The sequence below is a fragment of the Trachurus trachurus genome (assembly GCF_905171665.1).
Source record: "Trachurus trachurus genome assembly, chromosome: 7".
Taxonomy (NCBI): domain Eukaryota; kingdom Metazoa; phylum Chordata; class Actinopteri; order Carangiformes; family Carangidae; genus Trachurus; species Trachurus trachurus.
In genome coordinates this window covers 14,674,119-14,700,675 of record NC_139901.1, presented here as the reverse complement: position 1 = coordinate 14,700,675, position 26,557 = coordinate 14,674,119, and the positions used below count along the sequence as shown (strand labels likewise).

The following is a 26,557-nucleotide window of genomic DNA, read 5'->3' as shown; positions in this document are numbered from 1 at the left end:
ACAACACCAATGGCCAAATTTGCCTGCACTCAACATCAGTGAAACAGCTTGTAGGCCTATGTATTTACATTTTAGCCTACATAAGAAAAGATGTGAGTCAGCCAGATACGATTCAGACTGTGTCACTTACGTAATATCAGGGAATAGTGTCGACTCACAGCTGCCTTTAAGAAACACCTGAAGAAGGTGTGTAAATCTGTCAAATTTAAGGAATTTTAGATGGATCCAAAATCAGCTCCCATTGGATGCAGCAAAGCTATACACACACTGAGTGATTCTTTCCACACATTTTATAGGCCTATACTGCATCTGGTCACAAGTTGGAACAATGTCTTGCTCCGCTACAAATGCTTTACAAACAAATAAAAGCATAGAACACAAGTTCAAGTTCATGTTTAAGTTCAAGAAATCGTAAAATACACAAAGCCATCAAGTTGTCACCACTGTAACAACAACTCAGACGTAACCTCCCGACCTTTGACAGCTTTGTTTATCTTTAAGACGTTAGTCTTGTGTACAGATCTGGGTGCTCCTCCATTGAAAGAGATCATACCACTGTGCTCAGACAACGGGATAACAACTAGTACAAAGTAGTGTAGGACATGCACATCTAAGAAAAACTTGTTTCAGGTGCTTGATCATAAAGAAATGATCCACACAGTGATGCTCCCAGTTATTTGATAGACATGTTTCTACCTGAAATGCCTAACGACAACAAGGACAACCAACAGAGGTGAGTGTTCAGTTCTGCATTGATGTACTGAGATTGGCAGGTCATTCTTCTCTGTTAGAGCTACAGACTATTTAGTACCAGGTGAGATAAGAGAGTGGAGCAGCTCTTGTGGTTTTAAAGTCAAAATGAAATCATGCCTAAAAACAACCGAATCATGCACCTATCACACATGAAGTCAGACAGTTGATCTTAATGCTGTGCATTCTTGTTGTTGTGATGGTGTTTTGTGCTTTTATTGTCGCTGTTAGGGTGGTGATTTAATGCAGTGAAATTGCATTGTTTTTGTGTTGTTGCTATGCGTTAATGTTGTGAAATCTTGTGATTGTGGTTTTATAATACAGTGTTAGGTTTCAGTTTTAGCAGGGAAGTTATTCTCTGTTTCCTGCCCAGGAGGAGTGCACTGTAGGTCAAATAAACAAATTAAATAAAGGAAAAACACATTTAAAACGGCACCCCCTCTGTCAAAACAAAAGTTATATATAGTAATTTTTTCCTTTATTGTGACAAACAACTCATGACAGAACCACTGGACAATTTATTTTTATTGTAGCCTATATGACAATCAGATACATTATAAACATTGTACAGAAACTACAATGTCCATCACAAACAGATGATTGATGACTTTGCTCAACGTCATGGTTTATACTGTGACCAAAGCTAATTCTCACATTAACCTTTAACTATGACACCACCCCCCCGTTGTTTCCTGCATGTTAAGTGCTTTTATCCTTGTTAATCATCATGGTTCCAGTTAGACGTCCAGCCAACTGACACACAATCAGCCTCAACAATTTATTTCTATTATAATGGTTTAATAGTCATTACAAAATACTAAATCAAATCAGAAATAATTGAGTTTGTGCTACAAAACAGTCAAAAGACTAATTTCTCCATTCGCTTTGTGGTCACTGAAGAGCACATTGAGAACCTGGTGAGGGCGGGGCTACCGCATACCTGTCTGGGTCCAACACCTGCTGTCACCTGCATAAACCATGGCAACTGTTACTAAACTGAGGGAGGATTTAGACCATGCCGTCATTATAAAAACAAAGTAGAACAAAGTCAGTGCTGATTTATTTTTACTTTACTATGTTATTGTGTAACTTGTAGTCTAGTGATGCAGGTTAGTGACGCAGCTGTTCTGCTTCACATCCAATCACTGAACAACACACTGCTGAGGTTGATGAGGCCATGTGTCCTGATCTGTGGGATGTCTGATCACTGAATGTTTATGTCTACATCAGCTGTAACACTGAGACCCCAGTGGATCATGGGTAAGGAACTGGTTTCCTGAAACTTGAAGGTAATCGGCAGACTTGGTGTGCTCACTCAAAAGTCTCAAGGGATACTTGGGTGCCAGTCCAAAAAATCTGCAGCGTTTGAACGAATGCTGAGGACGACTGTAAGTCGAAACATGTTTGTTTGTCTGTGACTGCTGCTGTGCGATGATATTAAAAGAAAGTATTATACTTATTGGAGAGTGCTGTCGGTTTTCTTCCTGAAACTTGAACCCAGGGTTTGTAGGTTAAATTCCCACCTGGTGTGACTGTCAGCAGGCGTGTCAGGCTGCTATAATAGTCTGTACAGTACGGTTCTTGTAATGTGTGCAGGTGCTTTCCTACATTAAAGGTCACTTTTAAACAGTTTAAACAAGAAACAATGTTGGCACATTAATGTCTAAACCGTCGCCGCAGGTGTTCTGTCTCCCTGACGTGATTGTCATCTGAGCTTCAACATTCACTCTGGTTCACGTTGATTTCCTGAGAAGAGACAATGACAATGAACATTATAAAGATATTGAAAAATCTGTCTCTTAAACCTAATTTCACTGCCATCAGCAGTTAAGTAAAACTGTTGCAGCAGAGCTGAAATATTGTCAGTTTAATTCCACTGAGTCTTACTCTCTGTCAGAACATGATGCCTATATTACCCATACCCACAATGCAAAGTGACCCCTGATAAACTTATTGCCTTTTCTCTATCTCAGTTTTTTTTATCTTTTCAAAACTATATTTGAAAACAGTTTAAGGGGTTCAAACAAAAATGACTCATGATGACACTTGAATCCATCAGACTCTGTGTGGTTTTCGGAAGAGCTGTGAACTAACTTTGATGCATACACTTGTGGAAAACTGCTGGATGAGTTCAGCAAAATGAACACATCTAATAAATTACAAAAATAGGGTTATATAGATAGATAGATGATAATGATGATGATTAAACTGGTTAAAAAAGTGATGGTTGAGATATTTTTCTCTACATGTGTTGACAGATGAAGTGACATGCAGACCTCCAGAGGCCGGGGGGAGGAGCTGAGGCAGCGCTGGACGGCGTGATGGATCGACGGGAGGAGACGGGAGCTGGACAGATGGTCGGGAACGCAGCCCTGATCCTGGAGCTGAGATAAAACCCTCTCTGTCCATGCACACACACACAGACAGTACAGCACCACACTGTTAGTACATTCAACCTGTCTGAGTGCGTGTATATAATTCATTTCTATGAGAGATAACCATGAAGCTGACCTGTGCACGCTGCCAGAAACACACCAACACCCTGGACTTCAAAGTCGTTTACAACCTGATGAATGACACACGATAAAGTTGATAAATGAAATTCTTTCTTCTTTTATGATTAAGGTCAAAGTTGAGGAACCTATCAGAGTTATATCAGTTTGACTGACTCATCCATTAGCTGACAACAAAGGGAGTGCGTGTGTGCGTGCATGTTATCATGTAATAACAGGACATGGAGTCTCCTCTTACATGATAATTTCTACTGAGTGTTTTTTCTGACTTGTCAGGAGCTGATAACTGATCTGGACTCTGTGAGTGAAGAAAGGTGCAGAGTCTGCAGCTTCAGCTCTGGGAGCACCAGTAGCTCGCTCTCTTATAGAAGCTCATTTCCTCCCAGCAAAGACAAAAATAAATAAAAAGATATAAGTGACAAAAAAAATGTGAATTTGGACCTTCTAATTTGAAACAGTTGCAATATAAGTTTGATTCCTGGTGGATGACAGAGAAAGAGAACAGAGGGGAACAGATTGAGAAGACAGACGCCACCTGCAGGAAGTAAAGATGTCGGAGTAAAGACGCCACAGTAACAGAAGCAGCTCACTCACTGACTGTTTCAACAACATTAAACATCATTCTGACTGAACACTGTGTTCACACGCTGAACTCTCACCTTGCAAAAGGCTGTTGTGGCAGAAAAGTCCATGAAGTTCACTGAGCTGAGATCCAGAACCAAGCAGTGGGTGTGTGTTGGTGGTGTCTGGGCTGAAGACAGGGAGGAGGGGGAGGTGGGAGGGGGAGATGAGGAGGAGGGAGCTGAGTGGTTCTGACATTGACTCAGTGTCTGGAGGATGTGAGGAACAAACATAGAAAAGACAGAAAGACGTCGTTATGATTAATTCTACCGATATCAACCAACCTCAAAGGGACACACACAGGTGTTAAATGTGTGTGTGTGTGTGTGTGTGTGTGTGTGTGTGTGTGTGTGTGTGTGTGTGTGTGTGTGTGTGTGTGTGTGTGTGTGTGTGTGTGTGTACCTCTCTGATCTCTGTGAAGACCTGTTCACAGTTGGCGAAGTAGATTGGACTGGAGCAGGAGAGGACAGTGACCCCTGGGACGGGTTCAGCCTGTGGAGATCAGGGACAGAGTCAAAAAAGACATGTGGGCACAGCTGTGATGTTGTCTTCAAGTCTTCTCATTCTCATGGACACAATGTCAACGTCAGTGACAAACTGAAGGAACTTCTGCAGATTTAACACAAATATTCAATAAGATACAAGGATAAACTGGCTACTTGGGGGGGGTCAGAGGTCAAAGCTCACTGTGATCTCACATAACAGGTTTTAGCCATAATCTGGTAATGATAAGATGTTTAGATTTTTTCAAAGGAGGTTAAATCGAAAGCAACTGGACTTAGTTATTTGTCTAGGAAGACGTTTCACCTCTCATCCAAGAGGCTTCATCAGTTCATGTACGCAGCTGACCAGGCTGGGACTGGTCCAACTATCTGGTGTGGAGACTCACTATTTAACCTCTTGTGTGGGCGTTTCACAAGGGTGATGATGTCACTGGTTCCCTTTTGTGCTCCAAGTGCCAACGACAGTCGTTGGAGTGACAGTCGTTGGTGGGAAGTTGGTTTCGACTTCGTTAGTGCCCTATTGTGTTCTAACGACAGTCTTTGGAGTCACTTGCCACTTGTGAACAGTGGTTGTTCTTTGAGGCTAGATGGTTGAGTCTCCTGGGAAGGGATGAAAGGGCAGCATTGTAAATTGGAGATAGGTGGTGTCTCAGACCTCCTCCCCTGTTGAGGGAAGGTTTTTCTACTTTTACAAAAATGGCTTCTTTAACTCCTCTTTCAAACCATCTGTCCTCTCTGTCTAGGATTTGGACATTGCTGTCCTCAAAGGAGTGGGCTTTCTCCTTGAGATGTAAATGAACAGCAGAGTCCAGTCCTGAGGAGTTTGCTCTCCTGTGTTGGGCCATGCGTTTATGCAGTGGTTGTTTTGTTTCTCCAATGTAGAGGTCTTTGCATTCCTCGTTGCATTGGACTGCATACACCAGATTGCTTTTGTGGGTGTGTGGTGTTTTGTCCTTGGGATGTACCAGTCTCTGTCTGAGTGTGTTGCTGGGTTTGAAATACACAGGGATACGGTGTTTGTTAAAGATCCTCCTGAGTTTTTCTGATACTCCAGACACATATGGAATGACTATGTTCTTTCTCTTGTTTTGTCTTTCTTTCTCAACCACTTTGCTGGTTTTCTTTCTGGAAGCAGCTGCAGTTTTCACAAAGGTCCAGTTAGGGTAACCACAAGTTGTGAGGGCGCCTCTCAGGTGCTTGTGTTCTGACCCTTGGGCCTGTGAGCTGGTGGGCACGTTATCTGCTCTGTGTTGCAAAGTTCTGATAACACCAAGCTTATGTTCCAGAGGGTGGTGAGAGTCGAAAAGTAGATATTGGTCTGTATGTGTGGGTTTTCTGTATACCCCAATGTGGAGGCTCCTGTCCTTTTTCATATGGACGTCACAATCTAAGAAAGGCAGACTATTGTCCTTGACATCCTCTCTGGTGAACTTGATGTTTTTGTCCACTGAGTTAATGTGTTCGGTAAAAGCTTGCACTTCTTTGGTTTTGATTTTAACCCATGTGTCGTCCACATACCTGAACCAGTGGCTCGGTGTTGTTCCTTCAAAGGAGTTTAAAGCCTTGTTCTCTACCTCCTCCATGTACAGATTTGCCACAATAGGGGATACTGGTGAACCCATGGCACAGCCATGTTTTTGTCTGTAAAATTTGCCGTTGAACTGGAAGTATGTGGTGTTCAGGCATAAATCCAGAAGCTGGCAAATATGTTCGGGTTTGAGTTTTGTTCGGTTTTGCAGGGAGTTGTCTTTTGTGAGTCGTTCCTTTACTGTGGCCGAAGCCTCCATAGTTGGAATACAGGTAAAGAGAGAAGTCACATCGTAGGATACCATAGTGTCATCTGGTTCCATTTTTATGTCCCGGACTTTACCCACAAAGTCTATAGAGTTTTGGATGTGGTGTGGGGTGTTTCCCACCAACGGAGCCAAGATATTGGCTATGTGTTTGGCTATGTTGTAAGTGACCGAGTTTAGGCTGCTGATGAAGCCTCTTGGATGAGAGGTGAAACGTCTTCCTAGACAAATAACTAAGTCCAGTTGCTTTCGATTTAACCTCCTTTGAAATACTATGACCTGGACAAATGAGAATATGCACCGGCCTAAGATGTTTAGAGTTTCCTCAGACTGTGGATAAAAAGGTAATGACTAGGACTAGTCTGAGTGGTGGAGAGATACGACCACAAGGAGGTGGATCAAATTTATTCTGCTTTTCACTTCACTGTTTCTGCTTTTTTTTGTCTGTGTTCAGTTCAATTAATAACTTGTGTGTATGTGTGTGATGATGTGCTGTGTAGTGAGACGGTGTTAGTTCAGTACCACAGTTGTGTAAGGTTTGACCCTGCAGAGCCTGACTCCTAGCTTGGTTGAACAACATTGTGAGCAGTTTCCCCCTACTCCAGTCTGACGTCTGACTGAAGTTTGGATTGAAACGTTTTTATCTTTTTTTAAATTTGGTAAAAAGTAGTGACTCTGATGCAGGAAGAAATAATGAGCCGGTGGGAGACTTTCATAGTGAGAAGGCCAGAGGTAAAAATAGCATCAACAGATCGGCCTCAGCTCAGGATTTATTTTTGCTTTTGTTGTGACGGTGGTGCATTAACGAGCATCGTACAACAGATGGACTCAAGGAGTTGCAGGTTTGGATTCATGACAGAGTTCAGAGCAATTTCAGAGTTCAGATCATCTCCTGCCTGTTCACAGAGAAACTGATCCTGATCCAATTTGATCAGAAAACAAACAAACCACTGATGGTTGTAACTGTGCAGGTTTTTAAACAGGGGAGTGTCTTTAGCTGCAGTTCCTCTCATGGCCACTAGAATCTGAGTCCAACCACAGACTGTAGATAAAGATGGACAATCACCTCTGTGACTCTGCCCACAGTGAGCTGAATGAGTATACAATGCAGAAGTGAAACTTGTGACTTTCATTAACTTTACCATCAGTGAACCGTTAAGAGTTATAGATTTGTGTTGTGAGAAACAGAGTGTACCTGCCTGTGAGAGGGGGAGTTAGTTACCTGAGTGTAGAGTGTCACGTCTTTGTAGCAGTTTGTTCCAGGAACTCGACCCAGAACAGCAGTGGAGGATCTGAGAGATGTGGAGAAGATGAAAGCCAAGAGAAATGGAGAGAATTGTACTGAGGGCAGGTCTGAGAGAAGATGAGTGAGAGGAGGAAAAACTAAAGATTGGGATGAGTGAACAAAGAATGAATGAACCAATGGAGACAAACCAACACACAATACATATTTGCATTCATAAATCATTCATACTGCTACATTAATCATCTCTTCCAATCAGTAAATACAGAGAATGATAAATGATCACTGAGGATGGCTGCAGTCATGCAAAGTATAGATATATTAACTGACACCTAAATGTTTCTCTCTGAAAACTGGAGCATAGTTGAGTCAATGTTGGGACAAATTTTCATTTCACGCTTGAAGATGACATGATAATTTTTCTTCTTTAACAGTGAGAAGAGTGTCACAGCAGCAAAGTGACAGCACAGACAGAAAACTGTGAATACTTAGAAATAGAAATTAATATTAATATATAAAATACGATATTTAGAAAAACAGCAGCATATAAAGAGACATTGCACTTTTCATGTGTATTGAATTATTAAAGCAATGTCTGAAACTTAAAGCACCAATGATTGATTGATGTAAACAATACTGACTGTTGTGTCCTGTAGATGAGTGTGAGCAGAGAGAAGACGACGGCCACGGCCAGACCCAGGTCCAGGTTAAAGGTCAATGTGGAAAGCAGTGATGTCACCCAGACCAGCTAAAGAGGGAGGGTGGGGGGAGGATATGGTCAGAGTGGGAGTGGTCCTGTTTGTCACCAGGCCCCTATGGTGTGTGTGTGTGTGTGTGTGTGTGTGTGTGTGTGTGTGTGTGTGTGTGTGTGTGTGTGTGTGTGTGTGTGTGTGTGTGTGTGTGTGTGTGTGTGTGTGTGTGTGTGTGTGTGTGTGTGTGTGTTACCAGGTCTAATCTGTCAGACTTCCAGAGCACACACACATCTCTGAACTGAGTCAAGATCCCCTGAAGGTTCACGACAATGATCACAGCCAACACTGCCTGAGACACAGACAGAGTCACAGAGAGAGTGACAGTGAAACAGAGGCAGGGACACAGAGATAAAGACAGAGACATAGAGACACATTGACAGTGAGTCTGTTCCTGTGGATATTGTGATATCTTCTGCACAAATCTACTGGATCCACCACATGTCTGTCTCTGTCTCCTCTCTTTGCTCTTTACCTTTGGCAGCTGCTGGAAGAGATGGCCGATCTTCAGCAGGATTGTCAGGATCATCAGAGCCGACACCAAACCTGCCGCCTGAGAGAGGAGGGAAAAACAACAGGAGGAAAAGGAGGAGAAGTGAAAATAGAAAAAGAAAGATTCATATATTGATCTGTGCAAGGCAGAAAATCAATTATCAGTATTTTTCATACACAGTCTCTAATATAAATGAAGAAAGGCTGGTGGTGGAGAGGAACCCAGGTCCTTCACATGAAGCTGCAGACCACCTGTGGTTTAAAGAATAAATACTGCAGTGAAGGTGTTTTGTTTTTTGTTCCCACCTGTGTTTTGACTCCGATGGAGTCCTGGACCATGCTGCGAGAGAAGGAGCAGCTGACAGCGAAGCACTGAAACACTCCTCCGATCGAGTTACACAGACCCAGAGCCAGCAGCTCCTGAAGGAGTTAAAGAGTGAAGACACTGTCTCTGTCCAGCCTATAGGTACTTGGTCAGAACCAGGTCGCCGTTGTGTTTATCTGTTAATCAACAGCAACCTGTCGACCTCGTCAACCTAATCAGGAGGGAGGATCCTGAAACTCCAGGGTCAGGGTCTCATCACTTCTCACCCCTCCTCTTGTTCAGCACATCATGACATGAAAAGTGGATTAATTCAGAGCTATGTTTCTCCTGACTGAAGCTACGGCTGTCAGACGCCACACATCTGCAAAACAACACATTATTATTTTAACCTTTTATGGCGGTGTTTGAAGCTTTTACTGCCTTCACTGCTGTGAAACCTTCTTCTGCCATTCAGCTCCTTCTGAAGAAACAGATTCAAGTGTGATCTTTGTGCTTCAGGATAATGAACACGTCTTCAGAGAGGATCAGCAACAGCAAGGTTACTCTCCTTTGTGCAGGTGCACGTTCAAGTGGCTCAGCTGGTTGAGGGTCTGTCTGTAGGCTTTGTCCCGACTGCATCAGCCACAGGTTTGAATCTGACTTGTGGCCCTTCTTTCTGCATGTCATCCCCTCTCTCTCTCCCTGACTTTCCCGTGTCTCTCTCCACTGTCCTGTCACAATAAAGGCAAAAACAATCTTGGTTGTAATGTTTTTAACCTCTGTGAAGCACTTTGTGTTGCACTCTGCATGAAAAATGCTATATAAATAAATAAAGTTTAAAGTCTGTGGTTGTTTGGTTTCCACTCCCTGTCTGTTTTATTACAAATTGTAAACTTCACACATAAATGCATCTGTACTGAGATAAATCTACTGCCAACTAATAATAATTAATTAATTTCAACAAAACTGTGTAAGACATGAGTCACTTTTAACTGCATGAATAATAACACTGGCTCTGAAACATCTTTGGAACATGTAAATTAAACAGTCATATCAATATTTACACAGGATTATTCATGTTGTTGCTCTGTTTCTAGTGTTTGTGTTGGAAATGATTCATTTCAAACTGTTTTCTCTTTTTCCCAAAGCCCCATCTCAATAAATTTCAGAGTTACAGTAAAGCTGCTGTGGACGAACCTGACTGGGATCCACATGGTAGCCATGTTTGTTGGCGAACACTGAGCCCAAAGCTGAGAGGAAACTGAATCCGACCAGAGCCACAGAGAGAGAAGGGAGGAACAGCTGCCTGATCTGAGAGAGAGAGGGGAGGACAGGGGGAGACAAACTGGATAGGAGGAGGAACAGCATGAGGAGAGAAAGTTCAATTAAAGTTAAATTAAATTTACAGTAACATCATAAAAAAAACATGAGTCGTCTCACACTGAATTGTCTTAAAGCTGCGACACAGTAAAGTTGATAATAAGTAACTAGAAGTTGAAGTGACACAGGAGCTTTATGTCTTGTTGTTTAGACATTAACCTGGTTTTATACCGATGTGTATGCACCTAGTTTGTGCAACTGGTGATAAAAAACATATAAAATATTTCAGAGATGAATGATTTGTCAAAGTTAATGTTTTAATGTCTTGTAGTGTATTTTTTATGATCAGATATAAAGCAATAAATCACTTGGACACAGGTTCACTAGACTTACTCTAAAAGGAAAACTGTCCCGGAGTACACAATGTAACAAAACCATAAATATACATATGAAACCAGCTGATGAAATGAGAAGGAAGAGGAGGCAGGGACGCCTCTACTGACCCACTGGGTATATGTCCCACCACCTGGACACTGTGTTGTCCACTCAGGTCCAGCTGCACCGACAAGATGGAGCCCAGGATGACCTGTGAGGAAACAAAACACATCACAGAAGAAAATAAACCACACTGTGATATAAATGTCACACCATTCAGAGAAAAACCTTACCCTCAGCATCGTCATCATCATCATTGTGGAGAGGACAGGGTTTGTCCACATGTCATGTTATTCACCAGGTTCAGTCTGTTCAGTCAACTAAAATCTATTATGACGTAAAAGGTTAACGATTTTAATGTTTATATACACTATTTCATATGTTGTTTATGAAAGATTATTATCCAACACAGTCATGGATATTCATTGAAAGCTGTGTTACCAGAATTCCTGAGAAAACATGAGTGAAGTACAGTAAACACTCAGGAGCTTCATCAGAGGACAGAGTGGAGATGAGTCAGTGACCAGGTGTGTGTGCTGATAAAAACAGATCTTTATATAATTATGAGTCACTCACCACTTCATCTCTGTGGCATCTGTCCATCTGGGTGCACGTGTGTGTGTGTGTGTGTGTGTGTGTGTGTGTGTGTGTGTGTGTGTGTGTGTGTGTGTGTGTGTGTGTGTGTGTGTGTGTGTGTGTGTGTGTGTGTGTGTGTGTGTGTGTGTGTGTGTGTGTGTGTGTGTGTCTCACCAGTATAAGTTCCCATGGTATAGCAACAGGCAGCTTGTTCTTAAAACACTCATTCAGCATCTTGCCGCTGATAAGCGTTATCATGGAAACCGCAGAGACTGACAGAGCTCCTGGTACAGCAGTGGTTACCCCAAACAACACATCCTTAAAAGTCTGGACACAAACACACACACATTAGCATATGACAGTCACACACTGCCATGATGACTGACTGTCAAAGCGTTTAAGCTTCGTTGAAATAAAGTTTCACTGTCCAGTACAGAAGCTGAGAAACCAAACTCAAATCTGTTTTATCAAATTAGCTCCACATAACACATCTTTATTATCCTGAGGGATAATCAGGAGAAAACAAGTTTGAACCTCTGAACGTCTAGATATCTGCAGCTCTCCAGCATCATCTGTGAAAAATGACGGTGATGAATTATCTGAGCGTGTGTGTGTGTATGCTGACCCAGACTGGAGCCAGCAGGCCTGTGTGTCTCTGTGTGTGGATTCCCGTCATGAGTGGCAGCTGCAGGATGATGACGTGCAGAGCTGCTGCTGTGGTGTAGCCTCTGACCACAGGGTCGGACAGCCAGCGACACACATGGCCTCCACCCAGCAGGTAGAGCCCAAGCTGTAGACACACACACACACACACACACACACACACACACACACACACACACACACACACACACACACACACACACACACACTGAATGCTCCATCAGAAACATCCTGATGATTTGTAACATTATCAAACATGACAGCTGATGTTTTACATCACTGAAATGTTCTGTTATCAAACTCCCCTGATGACAGCACAGCAAATAAAACGTCCAGACCAGGACCCAAGAGCGACTGCTCCACCATCACTACCTTGACAGGGTTTAACTCCGCCCCCTAACGCCGAGCTCATTCAGAAATTATCAAAGAGGAGGAACCTGTGTGGAGCTGAGAGTTACACCTTACTTGAATATAATCAAGATGTTACTGAGATCTGAAGTCCACAAGAACAAGAAGAACAACCTCCGCTCGTCCTGAGCCATACCATAAAGGCTCAGTCCTGCTGCAGCATGGACCAGGTTACAATACCAGACGACTGATTGGTGACTTCTCCCCACTGTTTTAAATGTGAGGAGAAATTTTCCGTTTTATTGTCCAGTGTGTGTGTGTGTGTGTGTGTGTGTTTGTGTGTGTTTGTGTGTGTACCTGTATCAGGCCACACAGGAAGGTGAGCTGTATGGCCACGTTCACTTTAGCTGCCTCCACATCAATTTGACTCTCTTCATTGCCGTTGCTAAGCAACTCCACGTTAGCTGTCACAGAGCCAATCATGATGGCCAGAACGGCAAAGGTGCCTGTGTCACACACACACACACACACACACACACACACACACACACACACACACACACACTGTAACGTTGATTCATTACGAAAGGTGAAAATGTCTTTACGTAAATAGATATTTGACTGTTTTTTTTAATGTTGTGAGTCTGAATGAAGTAACATCTAAAATGTGACTGGACCCAGGTGAAGCGTGACAGTCACCGATGGACAGGTGTCTGGAGGTGCCGAAGATGAAGTAGATGACCAGAGGATAGAAGGAGGTGTAAAGGCCGAACACTGGAGGAACTCCCACCAACATGGCGTTGGCCATACCTGAAAGGAAAGAGGACAGGTGTTTGATTTTCAGAATGACTTGACATGAAACAGTCCCTCAGTTTGGTGTCCTGTTGTTTCGTCCGTTTGTAAAGAACCGTCAGATAAAGCAGGAGGAACAAGGTGAAGTGGAGGGACATTAAAGGTGGAGGCAGGAAAATTCTTCATATGACTGCAGGAACATCACAGTTAACATGCTAGAGAGCGGCTTTAATCATAATCATCATCATCATCATCATCATTATCATCACAACATGTTTTTTATATTCTTGACCTCTGAGGTCTGAAGATCCTGGAAACGCCAACTCTCTTCACCGTCTGTTCTTTATGTTGAACTATCCTTAAAGCTGCAAACAACTTTCTGATATTTCATGAATTACCTCAGGTTTAATTAAAAAAATGTTTATCGTATGTATGTAATGTCTGTTGATCATGAATGATCAGTGATGGCAAGTAACGAAGTACAAATACTTCGTTACTGTTACTGAGTCTTCATCGTTCCTCCTCAGCGGGGTCGGGGTCGTCATATCACGCCGCCGGGTCGTCTCGCTCTCTTTTTTCTCATTTGTACAATACAAATGCCTACGATTGACTATAGTGAAGTACTTTAGGATACATCTTGTGTCTGGCAGGTAAACTTAATGTTTGTTCATTCAATAACATTGATTAAATGGATTCCAGATACATTATCGTGTGGTTATTAGCTTTGCAGTGAATCGTGCAATAGATTCTTTTTTATGTATGTAACATGTTCCCTGTCTCCGCGACAAATTTCTCCCTGGTGGAGACCAATAAACTAACCTAACCTAACCTAACCCAAATACTTTTTACTTTTAATAATACTTTTGAGTAAATTTCAGAGCCTGTACTTTTTACTTTTACTTGAGTAGATATTTGGATCAGTACTTTCACTTTTACCAAAGTCATTTTTTACACAGGTACTTTTACTTTCACTCAAGTACAGAATCTGGGTACTTTTGCCATCTCTGTGAATGATACTCTATAACTCTTCCTTTGTCTTTGTCTCTTCCTCTCTTTTCTTTTGCCTAACAGTGGGTGGGAAGAGATAAGGGTTAACTGCGGTTCATTTGTAGAAGCTGTTCGGGCTCAGTTTAAGTTGTTGTTGCTTTCAACATACACTGTGTAGGACAACTAACTGCGAACCTCCAATAAGATTTTTTGTATACATTGTATGTGTGAATTATTGTTGTATGTGAACGAAAAAAAGAAAAGAAAAAGTGACTGTCGGACACTTAATGCTTCTTGACTGTAGAAGATGTGAAGATGGCTATCTATTAGTGGTGTTTGAAAATAAGGTGAGTTTGTTTAGTTAATTATAACAATCAATAGCAGTCAATATTACATGTTTCTGACCCTATGTATTGTTGGCTTAGCATTCGTCTTTAGCCAGGTCTGTCACTTTCTCGTGTCCCCAGAAACACTTCAATTGTAGTTTCTGCAGCGCATGTGTTGTCAAATTGATTAAGTTGTTTTCTGAATTTTGTGTCTTTGCATTTGTTTTCTGACGTTGTTGTTAGTTGACCCTTCAGGGCCACCGTAGTGCTCAGTCCTTACCCTGTGGCAGATGCATGATCCCGACACTAACTCCAGACACCAGGTCTCCCACTGCGTTCTCTCTGAGAGAGTAACGGGGCAGCCATGACAGGACGGGGAAGAAGCCCAACAGGAAGTTCCTAAGCCTGGAAGCAGACCACCTGGACACGGACACACACACACACACACACACACACACACACACACACACACACACACACACACACACACACACACACACACACACACACACACACACACACACACACACATACAGATAAAGGTTAGTCAGTAGTAAACCCTGTGTCAGCCCCCTGCCTGATCTGTCCTCTGACTCACCCACTCGTCACCTTCAGCTTTTCCACACAGGACCGGGGCTGTTTCTCTCTGCGCCCCCCCAGGACATGGAGCTGAGCTTCGTCCAGAGCCACAGGACAGATGTTTGACTCGCAGTCGTTCATCTGAAGTCACGGACACTTCCAGCTTTCACTTTGTTCAGTTCTCAGTGCTGAGTGCATGTGCATGTGTGTTTTATGTGTCTTATGCACGTATTTCCAGAGCGCGTGTGTAAATGTGAATGTTTGAATAGAAGTAACGATAGAAAACCAAAACAAACCAACACAGCGAGGGAAAGAGGGAGCCCTGTATCAGTTCACATGGACCAGGGTAACACACACACACACACACACACACACACACACACACACACACACACACACACACACACATATACACGTGAGCTGGTGAAGGTGGATCAGCCTTGAACTCTGCACATTACAGAGTTTACAGCCCCTGACTCCACCCCCTCACGAGGGCCCCCCCCCCCATTCATTCCTCTGAATGCCTCTATTATCAGACCTCAGCTGTCACACAATCATGGTCTGAATGTGTGTGTGTAAGTGTGTGTGAGAGAGAGACAGAACCAGTGAGACAGAGTTCAGTCTTTCCTGTTGTTTTTATTGCTTATTGCTTACAGTGTTTTTTTTTTCAACATCCAAACTGAGACAGTGAAGCTGCTGCTGAGACACTGTGAAACAACTGAACAAAAAGAAACACAAAAAATCTCTGAAAAGAAACTCATTTATAATCTGAGCTCAGTGTGACTCTGAGCCAGCAGGTTGTTACATAGGACACACTGTCAGAGGGACAAAACAGAGAGTGGCGCGCCCCCCACAGACACTTCACCAGAACAACCACCCACTCTCTCAGGTATCCAAACATGGTCAAACAGGTGTGTAGAGCTGAGACTTCAGTGCATACACACACAGTCAAAGAGGCCTCGCACTCCATCCTCCATAAGCTACTTCTCGTGGTTAATGAGGTGTAAACAGGTGAAATGTGTAAAGACTTGTTATGAAGGAGGACATTAGCTAGGCTGTAAACATGTGTATTTTCTGCTGTAAAGTTGGACACAGGGTCTGGCTATAGGACAATATATGGGCAAATGCCACAACAGCTGCGTAATGATGTGGCGGCGGCGAGGCAGCCGCATGAAGACACAACCTAGGTGGCCGCGTGTATGCAGTCAGCCTGATATGGCAAAAAAAAAAAAAGAGAAAAAAAAGGTTGGTCGGGACTTTACACAGAATATTGTAGAGGAGTAGGGTCAGTGTATATAGCTCACCTGGTAGGGTAGCCTGCCCTGTAATCAGAGCTATTGTCCAGTATGGGTTCAAATCCTACTACTGATATTTGGAGATTTTTACATTTTCTTTTCTCATCATCATCATTATGATCACTGCTATAGTGTTTGTGTAATGTGGGGCCTCTCTGTCAAAAATGCCAGGGCCTCTTTTTGGTGCCAGTCCATCACTGGTTGAACGGGAGCCTCTGGGGACTGACTCACTGTTGGAGACACACTCTAGTGGTCAGTTTAACTGCAGCTTTAGGTTTCAGACTCACGGGTTGATGTTTTACAGTGAATGTAAAGGGGAAAATAACATTAAACTTGGAAGTTCAAACCAAAAATGCACTGATAAAATAAAAGTCCCATGAGGAATACACAAACTCCACCACTGGTAATCTGACCAATAACACCACGTATGATCAGTCCCTGCAGCTCATTGGTATTGAATCTGCCTGACAGCTGATTGGTCAGTAGTGAATCTGTCTCAGCAGCAGTGTGAGGTTCCTGATCCGCTCGGCGCGGCACCGCGGTGACTGATGCAGCGGCAGCTCGAAGAAGGAGAAGGTGAAGCTGCGGGAGAAGCTCAGGTTGGTGATTGGACGCAGTGGCGGAAGGCGAGGGGGACGAGGCACCCGGCGCTGTGGCAGCACCTTTCTCCTCGCCCGCAGGCCCCTCCCCCCCACACCTGCAGACACACAGAGGGAGAGCTGTGATTGGTCCGTGAACAGTACACAGCTGTGACATCTCAAGAAGAAGTCTTCCTCTGACACAAACGACTCAAAGATGAACTGATTATATGTTGGCAGTTAAAGGTCCAATCAAGGTCAACCATAAATCACATTTTGTCCATAACTCAATAATTCATACTCTCATTATGTCTGAAATTACTTGATCTGAAGATTTGTGGTAGTAACTTGTTTATATGCTGTCAGATATATCTAGTGACGTTGCACCAGACACTATAGAGGAGGGTTAGTAATGATAGCAGGTCAATTATGTTGTTATATGATTCATTGATTTATTTAGTGCTGCTCTCTGGGCTACAAAGCTGAAATACAAAAACAGATCTGTATTCTAACACACTGCAGAATAAAAATAATCGACAACATAATAGAAATATTTTAACTTGCCCGGGGCACACGCTCACACTTAGCCTACATCTGTTATAAATGTATCTAGAAAATAGTTCTGTTTATCTCAAGTTATTTGATTTTATCTGCAGTTGAACACAATGATCATGTATTGACACAATAGCCAACAGTATTAGCTGTGTCGAGGTGTTGGGGGCAGATGACATTTTACTTAGGGAGCAGTGATACCTGCTGACTCCTGACACTCGGCCACAGCTGGAGATGGAGCCTCAGAGTTTAAACTAGAACTTGAAGCTTCGTCCTCCTTGTTGCCAGGATATGGGCTGGATGGGGTGGGCTGAGGTGCAGGAGGAGGTGGAGGTGGAGGGGGAGGGGGAGGAGGAGGAGGAGGAGGGCGTGAAGGAGGAGGAGGCGGTGGGGGAGGAGGAGGGATTGAGGTAAAGGAGGATTCGGAGAGCGCCAAGCCTCCCCATGGCGCCATGGTGGTGTCCAAGAGGAGGAGGGAGGGAGGATGAGGATGGGAGCAGGAGGAGGAGGAGGAGGAGGCCTGCTGCTGCTGGCTGCGTTTCTGGTGAGAGGCCTGGAGGGGGCGCTGAGGAGCTGAGGAGGTGAAAAAACAGGATGAACAAAAACATGGCACGATCAGAGTTAAAACAAACATCTGTCCTTGTGTAGAGAAAGTGAAGGAGTGAAGTTCTGTGAAGAGGAGGTGATCATTGTCACAACAGCAAGTTTTTACTAAGAACAATAACATTAACAAATACTTTTCAAACTGAGTCGCTACAGCAGCTTTGTGTCAGCAGTGAAAGAGAAGTTTTTGTTTTTGTTCAAAACTCAAGTTCAGTTTATGTTCGAGTAGCTGCTCCTCTATTTCCATTTCCATTGATATGAATTGTGAACTGAGGAGTATCAGCAGATTTTCAGTATTTTGTGTGAGAAACGGCTTCATATATAAAACTCAATGTGATCGGATTAATACTGTACTATTATAGACATTTTTTCTGGCAGGACAAGAACGGAGATATTCATTATAGAGTCTTTTGTTTATATAGAACAGGCCTACTTATAGGAAGAAATAAGTGAATAAATCAGAATATCAACCTGGAAACCATCAGTAAATGGGTGGATCACCTGTTGTTTTACTCCCAGATGAACCAATCAGAGGCAGCCGTTCTCGTGACATCACTAATGCAGAAACCTGAGATCAGAAATCAGAGAAATAAGGGTGTCATATCAGTTTTTCGTTTTTCGTTCAGAGTGAAAACAACTGGATCAACTGAGACACGTTTACATTCCCCAGACTGAACTGATATAACTCTGGTTCTGTTTCAAAGGATATTCAAAGGGGGGGAAAAAAGAACTGCCATTGGACAGATATAATGATTATGGATTCATAAATATTTGCTCCGACGATGTGAGAAGCTAAAACTGTAAATAAAAAGATGTCTGGACCAAACAAACTAAACAAACATGTATCGTTTTCATTTTCCCACACGGACTAGTCACCAGAGGAGGAAAAACTTTGATCATCCATGAACTTTTCAGCCAGCTCCACTGTCAGATGTTAAACACTGTTTTATGAGCGCTGACATTTCCCATCAGCCTCAGCTGCAGAACATGTCATGTCTAGAGTTAATTGGCAAATATCTAATCCTGCTAGAACCAGAACCATGAGTCAGAAACTAACTGTTCAACAATATAATACACACACACTACTCACACAGAAACACATGGAAAGAAAATATTTAAGAGAAGAAAAAATATGATAAAACTGACAGTGACCAGCTCCTCATAACATTAAACATTAACTTTTTTTTGTTCTCAGGGTGAAGTTAATAAGATCCTCCATAACAGTCAGATGTCTATTATAATGCTTTTATCGAGTTTACACTTTTTTAAGAACAGCAACAGAGCTGAGCATCACTGACGTTTCACTGCATGTTTCAATCGTGACCCATCAAGCAGCTTGAACCTTGACCCTGTTTAATCGTGGCTCTGTGCTACGAAGCTCCACCAGAACAAGACTTAAACCTGTGGAAACCAGTGGTGCTCCGAGTGTTTCAGCCTGAAACTGGTCCATCTCAATATTTAACAGTCTGAGGAAAAATCCTCCACAGTCAGAGACATGTTCAGAGCTGATACAGAGGTGGTTCAGTGCAGTGTTCATGTCAGAGTTTCAGTCGAGACAGAAAAGAAATATAGTGACGACACGTTGTGATGGACAGATGAGTTAAGACAGGGTTTTAGTCAGACAAGGTCTCCATTGTGTTTCAATATCTTTTACTATTTATTGTGAAGCACTTGGTGGTTTTAATCCGTGAAAGATGATAATCTTTACTTACCTGTTTGTTGAGTGTGAAACTTCTGCCCTTTGAAACAGCACTTGTTTTCCCTTTCAGTCTTCGTTTGCCGGACTCTCTCTCTCTCTCTCACACACACACACACACACTCAGGGGTCGTGGAGAAGATGCAGATGGAGTTGATGCTGATGATTCCTCAGGCTGAACTCCATGAGTGACTTCCTGTCTCCGTATGTTTTAGGTCTGATGATGATGTAATCAAATGATGATGATAAAATCTGATGATGAATAAATATTGTTATTGAATGTCTCCTCTTTAAAATCTGCTTTTCCACCAAACACTTCCTGTTCTCCTGTCTCATCAACCTCCTTCTCCCCTCCTCCTTTTCTCCCTCAACTCTACCTTGTCAGGTGCTTTCACTCCCCTCCTCCCCCTCTCACTCTCACTCTCGCTCCCCCCCTTGTAAGTGATAGTGGTGGTTTCACTGTTCTCTCCCTCTCTCTCCCTCCACTGGAACAAAAATGAGAGGAGTGCTCATTGTTCTCACCCCTCTCTCTGTTTGAGTGACAGGAGCCCCCCCTCCCCACCTCTACTGTTGATTTACATGGCAGTGTTAGCCTTCCTCCCTCCTCCTCTCCTATGAGCGACAGGTGGTGAGACGCTGCTCAACAAAAGGAAATGTGAGACAAAGCTCAAATATTGAAATATTCATGGAACCTGCAGTCGACCCCTTCACACTTGGACCCCCCTGGACACACACACACACACACACACACACACACACACGGTCTGTGTGACATTAACATGATGAACAGGTGAACATGCTGCGATTCATACACTTCATCTGACACGACTACATTTGCATAACAAGCAGACGCGCGCACACACACACACATACACTAATGACTGTGCAGACCAACCTACCACTTAGACAGGATCAGCATTAGCATTTCATACAGCAACACATACAGTTTCTACACTGACACATTAGCATACAACCACACATCGATCTGCAACAGTCTTTTCAACACACCGTCAGCTCCGATCCTCATCTGACCAATCACTTCGCTTTGGTGAAGGTTTGACTCTTTCAACATAAACACAGTAGATTATTTCATCTGAGCAGAAACCTGCTCCACAGACCTGTCAGGTGTCATTCAGACTCCGCCCACTTGCACTCTGTATGTAATGTATTTTCTGATGTAAACCATCAAGTGTTGTCTTCTAGTTTTGTGTTGATCATGATAGGATAATAAGGATTATAAGGTGCCCTATATTTTTGGCTTCAAGTTAATATCCTTCAGCAAAAATCTGATTTTGATTTTGGGTTGGTTTTTAGAGATAATTTAATCTTGGACTTCTTTTGGTTTCTGCCTCTATTTCTGACATTTTTTAAACAACATGATTATTTATACTGATTAAGGAATGGAAAATATTTGACATCGTCTGTGGACTGTGGAGCACGGGATATTTATTTCCTGGCTGAGATAAGACACAATTAAAAATAACTCTCCCCTCTGTGCCGTGTGGAGCTACAGATGGTGCAAACACATCAAACATGCTTTTAATGTTCTCCTCAAATAACCAGGAATTTTATTTTTCCTTGATGAGCTCCAAATGTTCCCTGCGTCACATCCAGTTGAGTCCACGTCTACATCTCATTTATCATATGGCTGCCCTTTTTTTCAGTCTGCACTGCAGATGTTAATGACAGACAGATGTTTCAGAGAAGTTTGATCTCTTCATAAAGCCCGAGTGTGTAGGTCCACATGGTTGGTGGGAACAAGTCTCTTACAGTATGTGAGTGAACTCACTGTGTTTGGATTGAATTCATCTTAGGTAAAGTCTGAAGAAAAAAAAAAGACTTTAAAAGTGAAATTTAATTCATTTCTGGGTAAAAAATTTATTTAAAATCACTTTCTGGTTTCATGCACCTGCATCTTGTGATTTTACAGATACCTACATTCATAAATAATGTCAAAGTTTACATTTACAAAGAGAGAGGTATTCTCTGGTCTCATATTGATTTCTGATATAAAGTCAGTTTAACTCTCTGACTCTGAGCAGCTGAAGGCCCTGCCCACAGACCAGCACCCACCCCCTCCTCTGTTTACAGTCTGTCTCACTCTCTGTTGGACTTCTCATCTCCTCACCGGTCTCCCTCTCTGTCTCACCTGTCTCCCTCTCTCTTCCACCAGCCTCTATCTCCCCTGTCCCTTCACAGAACCTCTCCCCCTCCCACACCGCTAGTCCTGCAGCGTCTGCTACGTGGCAGCACAGTGTCCTCCTGTGGCTGATGCTGGTACTGCAGACCCTCCACAGACAGACCCTCTGGTCTGCAGAGGTGGAGACCAGGAGGCCGGGGGTCAGCAGCCTCAGGGCGGTCAGAGGGGCGGCATGGGCCAGTGGGATGTGGGCGTTGCTGTGGAGATGGAGCTGAAGCTGACGAAGCACGCCTTTTCCATCATCTGGGTAGTGTACCTTCACTGTGGACACCATCAGCTGCCCATCATCCCCTCCGCTGGCAACTGTTACCAGGCAACCAACCTCTTGTTGTCCCTGTTTCTCGGCCCATACAGCCAATGAGTTGATACCGCTCTGGTGGGCGGGAACTTGGAGGCAAGGGATTGGTGGAGAGGCATCATTCGAGGATGAAGCATCAGTCAAATCCCAAACAGAGATTTTCCCGTCAGTGGCGGCAGAGAAGAGGAGCTGGAACCTGACGACAGGAAAAGATCATAACAACCGGTATTTACATAGGAGGCAGAGAAGTGCGCACACACACACACTCAACATCAAGTCCCTATATGTCCCTACATGTCTCCATACACTATTTCCCTGTATGTCCTGCCAGTCATTACAATACACCAGTGTGATTTAAAATAACATTAAATAATAAAATAACATTAGATAACAGTCGGTGCTTTGGTTCAGGTGAGTTTTCACCTGTTTCCTGTTCTGTCCTCCAGGCTGCAGGAGGCGACACTGAGCACACAGCGCTGGTGGTGAAACGTCTCCCACAGCAGTTCAATGTGACGTCGAACCTCACTGACAGAGAACAGCCTAAGGAGACAGAGGGGGGTGGGGGTGGGGGGGCATCACATATGATGTATAAACTGAACTCACACATCGGACACACAGTGACTGTAGCAACACATCTGTCGTCGCCGAGCTGTGATGGACCAACCTGACGGCTCCGTCACTGCAGCCGAGAGCCAGGAGAACAGAGTCCGACCTCTGACCCAGAACCTCCACACACATGTACCTGAACACACAGAGACGGGAGAGGTGTCATCTCAGTGTAGAAACCTTGTATCTGCTCCAAATGGAGGAGGGGGGGTGAAGTAAAGAAGGGAAGAAAGAGAAGAGAAGAAGAGAAGCAGAGGGTCCTTAAATCCTGAACGCGATCAAACCTGTGACCTCTGACCTCTGTGTCCCCATCACGACGACAAACACTCACCTGGTCTCCGGGTCCATCTTCACTGTCTTGTGTCGGTTCCGCCTCCTCTCCCACTGTTCGTCCAGTCGGTGTCCGGCCACCTGGATGACCTGGCAGAAGGGGGCTCGTCTCTGCGGGTCCCAGCCAATCAGCAGCCGGTAACACTGCAGCTGCGCCCGCCCCCCGGCCGACACCAGCAGCGCAGAGAGGGGCCGCGATTTGCTCGCGCTCCGCCCGTCTGTTACCGCAGCGATGGTGCGGACGCTGGAGATGTGGTCGGTGATGACTGACAGGACTCGGACGCTGCCGGAGCTCCGGTGAACAGACAGGACGTTCACGCTGGTGTCCTCCCCCCCCGTGACCACCACCTCCCACTGCCCTCCCCCTCCCTCGCCCTCTATCGCCCCCAGCCTGCAGACACACCCGATCCCCCTCCCATGGATCCCATCCCTCAGGCCCCACCCCCTACTACTTCCGCCGCCCCCGGCGTGACTCAGTTCCTCCTCAGGGGGGGCCGAGGCCAGGACGGCCCCGTGCTTGATGAAGACCAGAGCTCCATGTCCGGGCCACGACCGCCCGGCCGACGGCCAGAGAGCCCAGGAGCGATGCCCCCCCCCACAGAGCACCGACAGTAGCCTCTCCTGCTTCACTGGGTCCCAAACCACAAAGTGGTCGCCATGGAAACCAGCAATGACAAACCTGGCCTCTCTGACCGTCTTCGCTCCATCCTCAGCTTCCTGTCTAAGCTCCGCCTCCTCAGCGTCGATGATCAGAACCTTCTGGAGCCACTCCATCCCTCTGCAGGCTCGCTGCACCCGCAGCACCTCCAGCTGCGGCCGCCCCCTCCCACCCTCAGCATCACCGTTTGTGTTTCCCTCAGGAGGTGTCGTTGTCACGGTGACGACTCTCACGCAGCCGTCCCTACCGCTGCTGTACAGCAGGCCGCCGTGTTCACACACCGAGGTTACGCCCTGCTTTCCGTGAACGCCAAACAGGCAGCTCAGTGGCTGCAGCGCCGCCGTGTCTTCGCCTTCTTGTGCCTCCGGGAAGAGGAGCAGGGACCCCCTCCTGTCCCCACACACCCACAGCGCCCCCTGAGGCCCGTGGGGGAGGCACACTGCAGCCAGCAGCCAACGCTTGGCACAAGGGGGGAGGAGGAAGGGAGGAAGAGGATCCACCCTGAGATTAAAAAAGGAGTTTTCATTTGACTCAACTTCCACAGTCCAGCGACAGACAAGTCCTTCAGCGCCTGATGCCAGCAGACAGGCTCGGCCCCCTCCCCGCTGCCAGATCAGACTGTGGATCTTCCCCGATCCGGCCGACAGGAGGATTCCCCTCTGAGGGTGGGAGATGGGGAAGACGTAGACGGAGCCGCTGAGGTTTCCGACTGCACACAAACTAACATGGGCTGCAGAATCTTTGGCTTTAATTGAAGCTGTCTCCATCACACAGTAGGACTGAAACTCGGACGCCCCCCGCCACACCTCCTCCCAACACCCATCGCTGAACTGGTACACTGTTCCCTGGTCAGTGCACACCAAAAACCTGCTCCGCCGCCAGCTGGTGGCTCCGACCCCTGCCGCACAGACCACTTTGGGGACGCCGACGCCGGGGAACTTCAGGTCCGTTATCTTCTCCTTTATTGCCTCCTCCGTCTCGTCCTTCCTTCCCTCGCTCTCCTTCAATCTCCAAAGCCTCACCCCGCCATCCGCCCCCCCTGTAGCCACCCATCTCTCTTCTCCCCCTACTCCCTCGCTGACCGCCAGTGCCCGTACCCCGCCTGCCCGGTGTCCCTTCAACGTCTGAACCACATTCCCACCTCCGGCCCAGTCCCAGACCAAACAGGCCCCATCCTCCCCAGCACTGAAGACTCTGCGTGGTGAGAGATGCACCGAGAACACCCGGGCCTGGTGTCCGTACAGGACCCTCAGACACACCGGGTTCAGGTCCCCACAGTAACCCCCAGGTCCCCCTAATGCACCGACCCCCCACACCCTCACACTGCGGTCATCAGAGGCTGAAGCCAGCCAGCCTTTCTCCTGGAGGTAAAAGATGCTGAAGATGACGCCACTGTGCCCCAGCAAACGCCTCTCAACTGGAGCTTTACAGTCAGAGTGCTCCTCCCGTCTTCCTCCTCCTCCTCCTCCTCCTCCTCCTCCTCCTCCTCCTCCTCCTCCTCCTCCTCCTCCAGTCTTCCATAAAACTAGCTGGTTGAAAACTGTCCCTCCGACCACAACAGCATCCTCCCAGGTGTCATGCACTAGCAGCAGAGCAGAGTAGAGCAGACACCCCTCCAGACAGGAGCGCTGAACCAGGACACTTCCTGTGCTGACATCCAGGAGCAGAGCACCGTTGTGGGCCACAGCCACACAGAGAAGTGGCTGTCGGTCTCCAGAGAGCCAGCGCACATCCAGGATCCAGTCGCCCACCTCTATCAGGGGACCCAGGGCCTCCAGGTGCAGATGGTCCCCGTCCTGTCGCTGCACGTGGAGCCTCACCAGCCTCACAGCTTTGCCTCCAAACACTGCCAGTTCATAGCCACTGGGCTCTGCAGTCTGATCTCTGGCTCTGACTCCATGGATCCTGTGGTGACGGAGGAGGCTCAGTGAGGTGGTGGCTCTAGGCGGAGACTGCAGGCTGAACACGGTCAGGACTGGACCCTCACCTGCAGGAAGGCACAGGTAGATGGAGGAATAATGAGTTTAAACAGGTGTAGGTTAATATAAACAAATCCATTAACCACAGCAGATCCAAGGCTGGAGCAGGTAAACATATCAATATGATATTTATGTGTGTGTGTGTGTGTGTGTGTGTGTGTGTGTGTGTTGGTGCCACCTGTCAGAAGAAACTCGTCCTGCAGAAACTCCAGCGCTGTGACTGGAGCCACCAGAGCCGCTGTCTCCATCTCTGGACCTCGGACCCTTGACGACCATTCACTCTAGTCACAACATGCAACTGTTACAGATGGAAACAAACAAACTGATAATTAAAAAAACAAACAGCAAAAGTGTTAGTGGAGTACAGCCACCGTTAGCATCAGTTAGCAAAACAACCGAGTAGCAGCAGCAGCACCTCTCCGGTTCTTCGGTGACTACACAGACTGAAAAATCTGATTTCCAGGTCGGTGTCAGTGTTGCTAATATGTTCACTCACATACAAACGCAGGAGCTGAAGAAACGCGCTCAAAATCGAGGTAAAAACAGGTTTATTTCAGCTCCAGGAGCCACAGACAGCTGCTGCCACTCGGAGCCATGTGTTCCTGCGTGCCGCACTTTGACCAATCAGGAAGCTCCGCTGCCGCTCTGCCCGCTGATTGGTTCGAACCAGGGGAAGCCGTGTTTGTATTGGAGGAAAAGACACACGTGTCCGATTGCCGATGAGTTGTGCTGCCTTCAGTGTTTTCTGGAAAAATCAAGCTTAACTAT

General features: G+C 45.4%; 2 protein-coding genes across 4 annotated transcripts; both read right to left on the bottom strand.

Annotated features, from left to right (window-relative positions):
* Positions 1 to 1,280: 1,280 nt before the first annotated feature.
* slc26a6.1 (solute carrier family 26 member 6, tandem duplicate 1) lies at positions 1,281 to 15,311 on the bottom strand. Of its 2 annotated transcripts, XM_083976308.1 has the most exons (18): positions 15,014 to 15,311; positions 14,696 to 14,835; positions 13,010 to 13,120; positions 12,668 to 12,816; positions 11,925 to 12,089; positions 11,474 to 11,626; positions 10,792 to 10,874; positions 10,166 to 10,313; positions 8,971 to 9,084; positions 8,648 to 8,725; positions 8,369 to 8,464; positions 8,065 to 8,171; positions 7,403 to 7,472; positions 4,287 to 4,376; positions 3,923 to 4,093; positions 3,262 to 3,316; positions 3,027 to 3,151; positions 1,281 to 2,496 (listed from the first exon to the last, which is right to left on the bottom strand). In XM_083976308.1, the coding sequence occupies exons 1-18, from the start codon at positions 15,133 to 15,135 to the stop codon at positions 2,467 to 2,469; spliced, it is 2,007 nt and encodes a 668-aa protein (XP_083832434.1). In that variant the 5' UTR covers positions 15,136 to 15,311; the 3' UTR covers positions 1,281 to 2,466. The 2 variants fall into 2 exon arrangements, with proteins under 2 accessions (XP_083832434.1, XP_083832435.1); XM_083976309.1 differs by lacking the exons at positions 3,027 to 3,151; positions 3,262 to 3,316.
* A 6,331-nt stretch (positions 15,312 to 21,642) lies between these two features.
* Positions 21,643 to 26,396, bottom strand: wdr6 (WD repeat domain 6). Of its 2 annotated transcripts, none has more exons than XM_083975051.1 (6): positions 26,286 to 26,396; positions 25,968 to 26,087; positions 23,154 to 25,797; positions 22,881 to 22,958; positions 22,640 to 22,756; positions 21,643 to 22,412 (listed from the first exon to the last, which is right to left on the bottom strand). In XM_083975051.1, the coding sequence occupies exons 2-6, from the start codon at positions 26,035 to 26,037 to the stop codon at positions 21,734 to 21,736; spliced, it is 3,588 nt and encodes a 1,195-aa protein (XP_083831177.1). In that variant the 5' UTR covers positions 26,038 to 26,087; positions 26,286 to 26,396; the 3' UTR covers positions 21,643 to 21,733. The 2 variants fall into 2 exon arrangements, with proteins under 2 accessions (XP_083831177.1, XP_083831178.1); XM_083975052.1 differs by having other exon boundaries at positions 26,205 to 26,368.
* Between the last annotated feature and the right edge of the window lie 161 nt (positions 26,397 to 26,557).

Bases quoted from the DNA above. Each gene is read 5' to 3' on its own strand.
- slc26a6.1 (XM_083976308.1), bottom strand. From the start codon at position 15,135: ATGAACGACTGCGAGTCAAACATCTGTCCTGTGGCTCTGGACGAAGCT. The intron at 14,836-15,013 runs GTGAGTCAGAGG...GTCCGTGTCCAG, and splicing joins AAGCTGAAGGTGACGAGTGG to GTGGTCTGCTTCCAGGCTTA. The intron at 9,085-10,165 runs GTTCGTCCACAG...TAACTCCTTCAG, and splicing joins ACCATGTGGATCCCAGTCAG to GAGCTGCTGGCTCTGGGTCT.
- wdr6 (XM_083975051.1), bottom strand. From the start codon at position 26,037: ATGGAGACAGCGGCTCTGGTGGCTCCAGTCACAGCGCTGGAGTTTCTG. The intron at 22,959-23,153 runs GTGAGTGTTTGT...CTGTGTGTTCAG, and splicing joins AAGATGGACCCGGAGACCAG to GTACATGTGTGTGGAGGTTC. The intron at 22,757-22,880 runs GTTGGTCCATCA...CTGTCTCCTTAG, and splicing joins TGCAGTGACGGAGCCGTCAG to GCTGTTCTCTGTCAGTGAGG.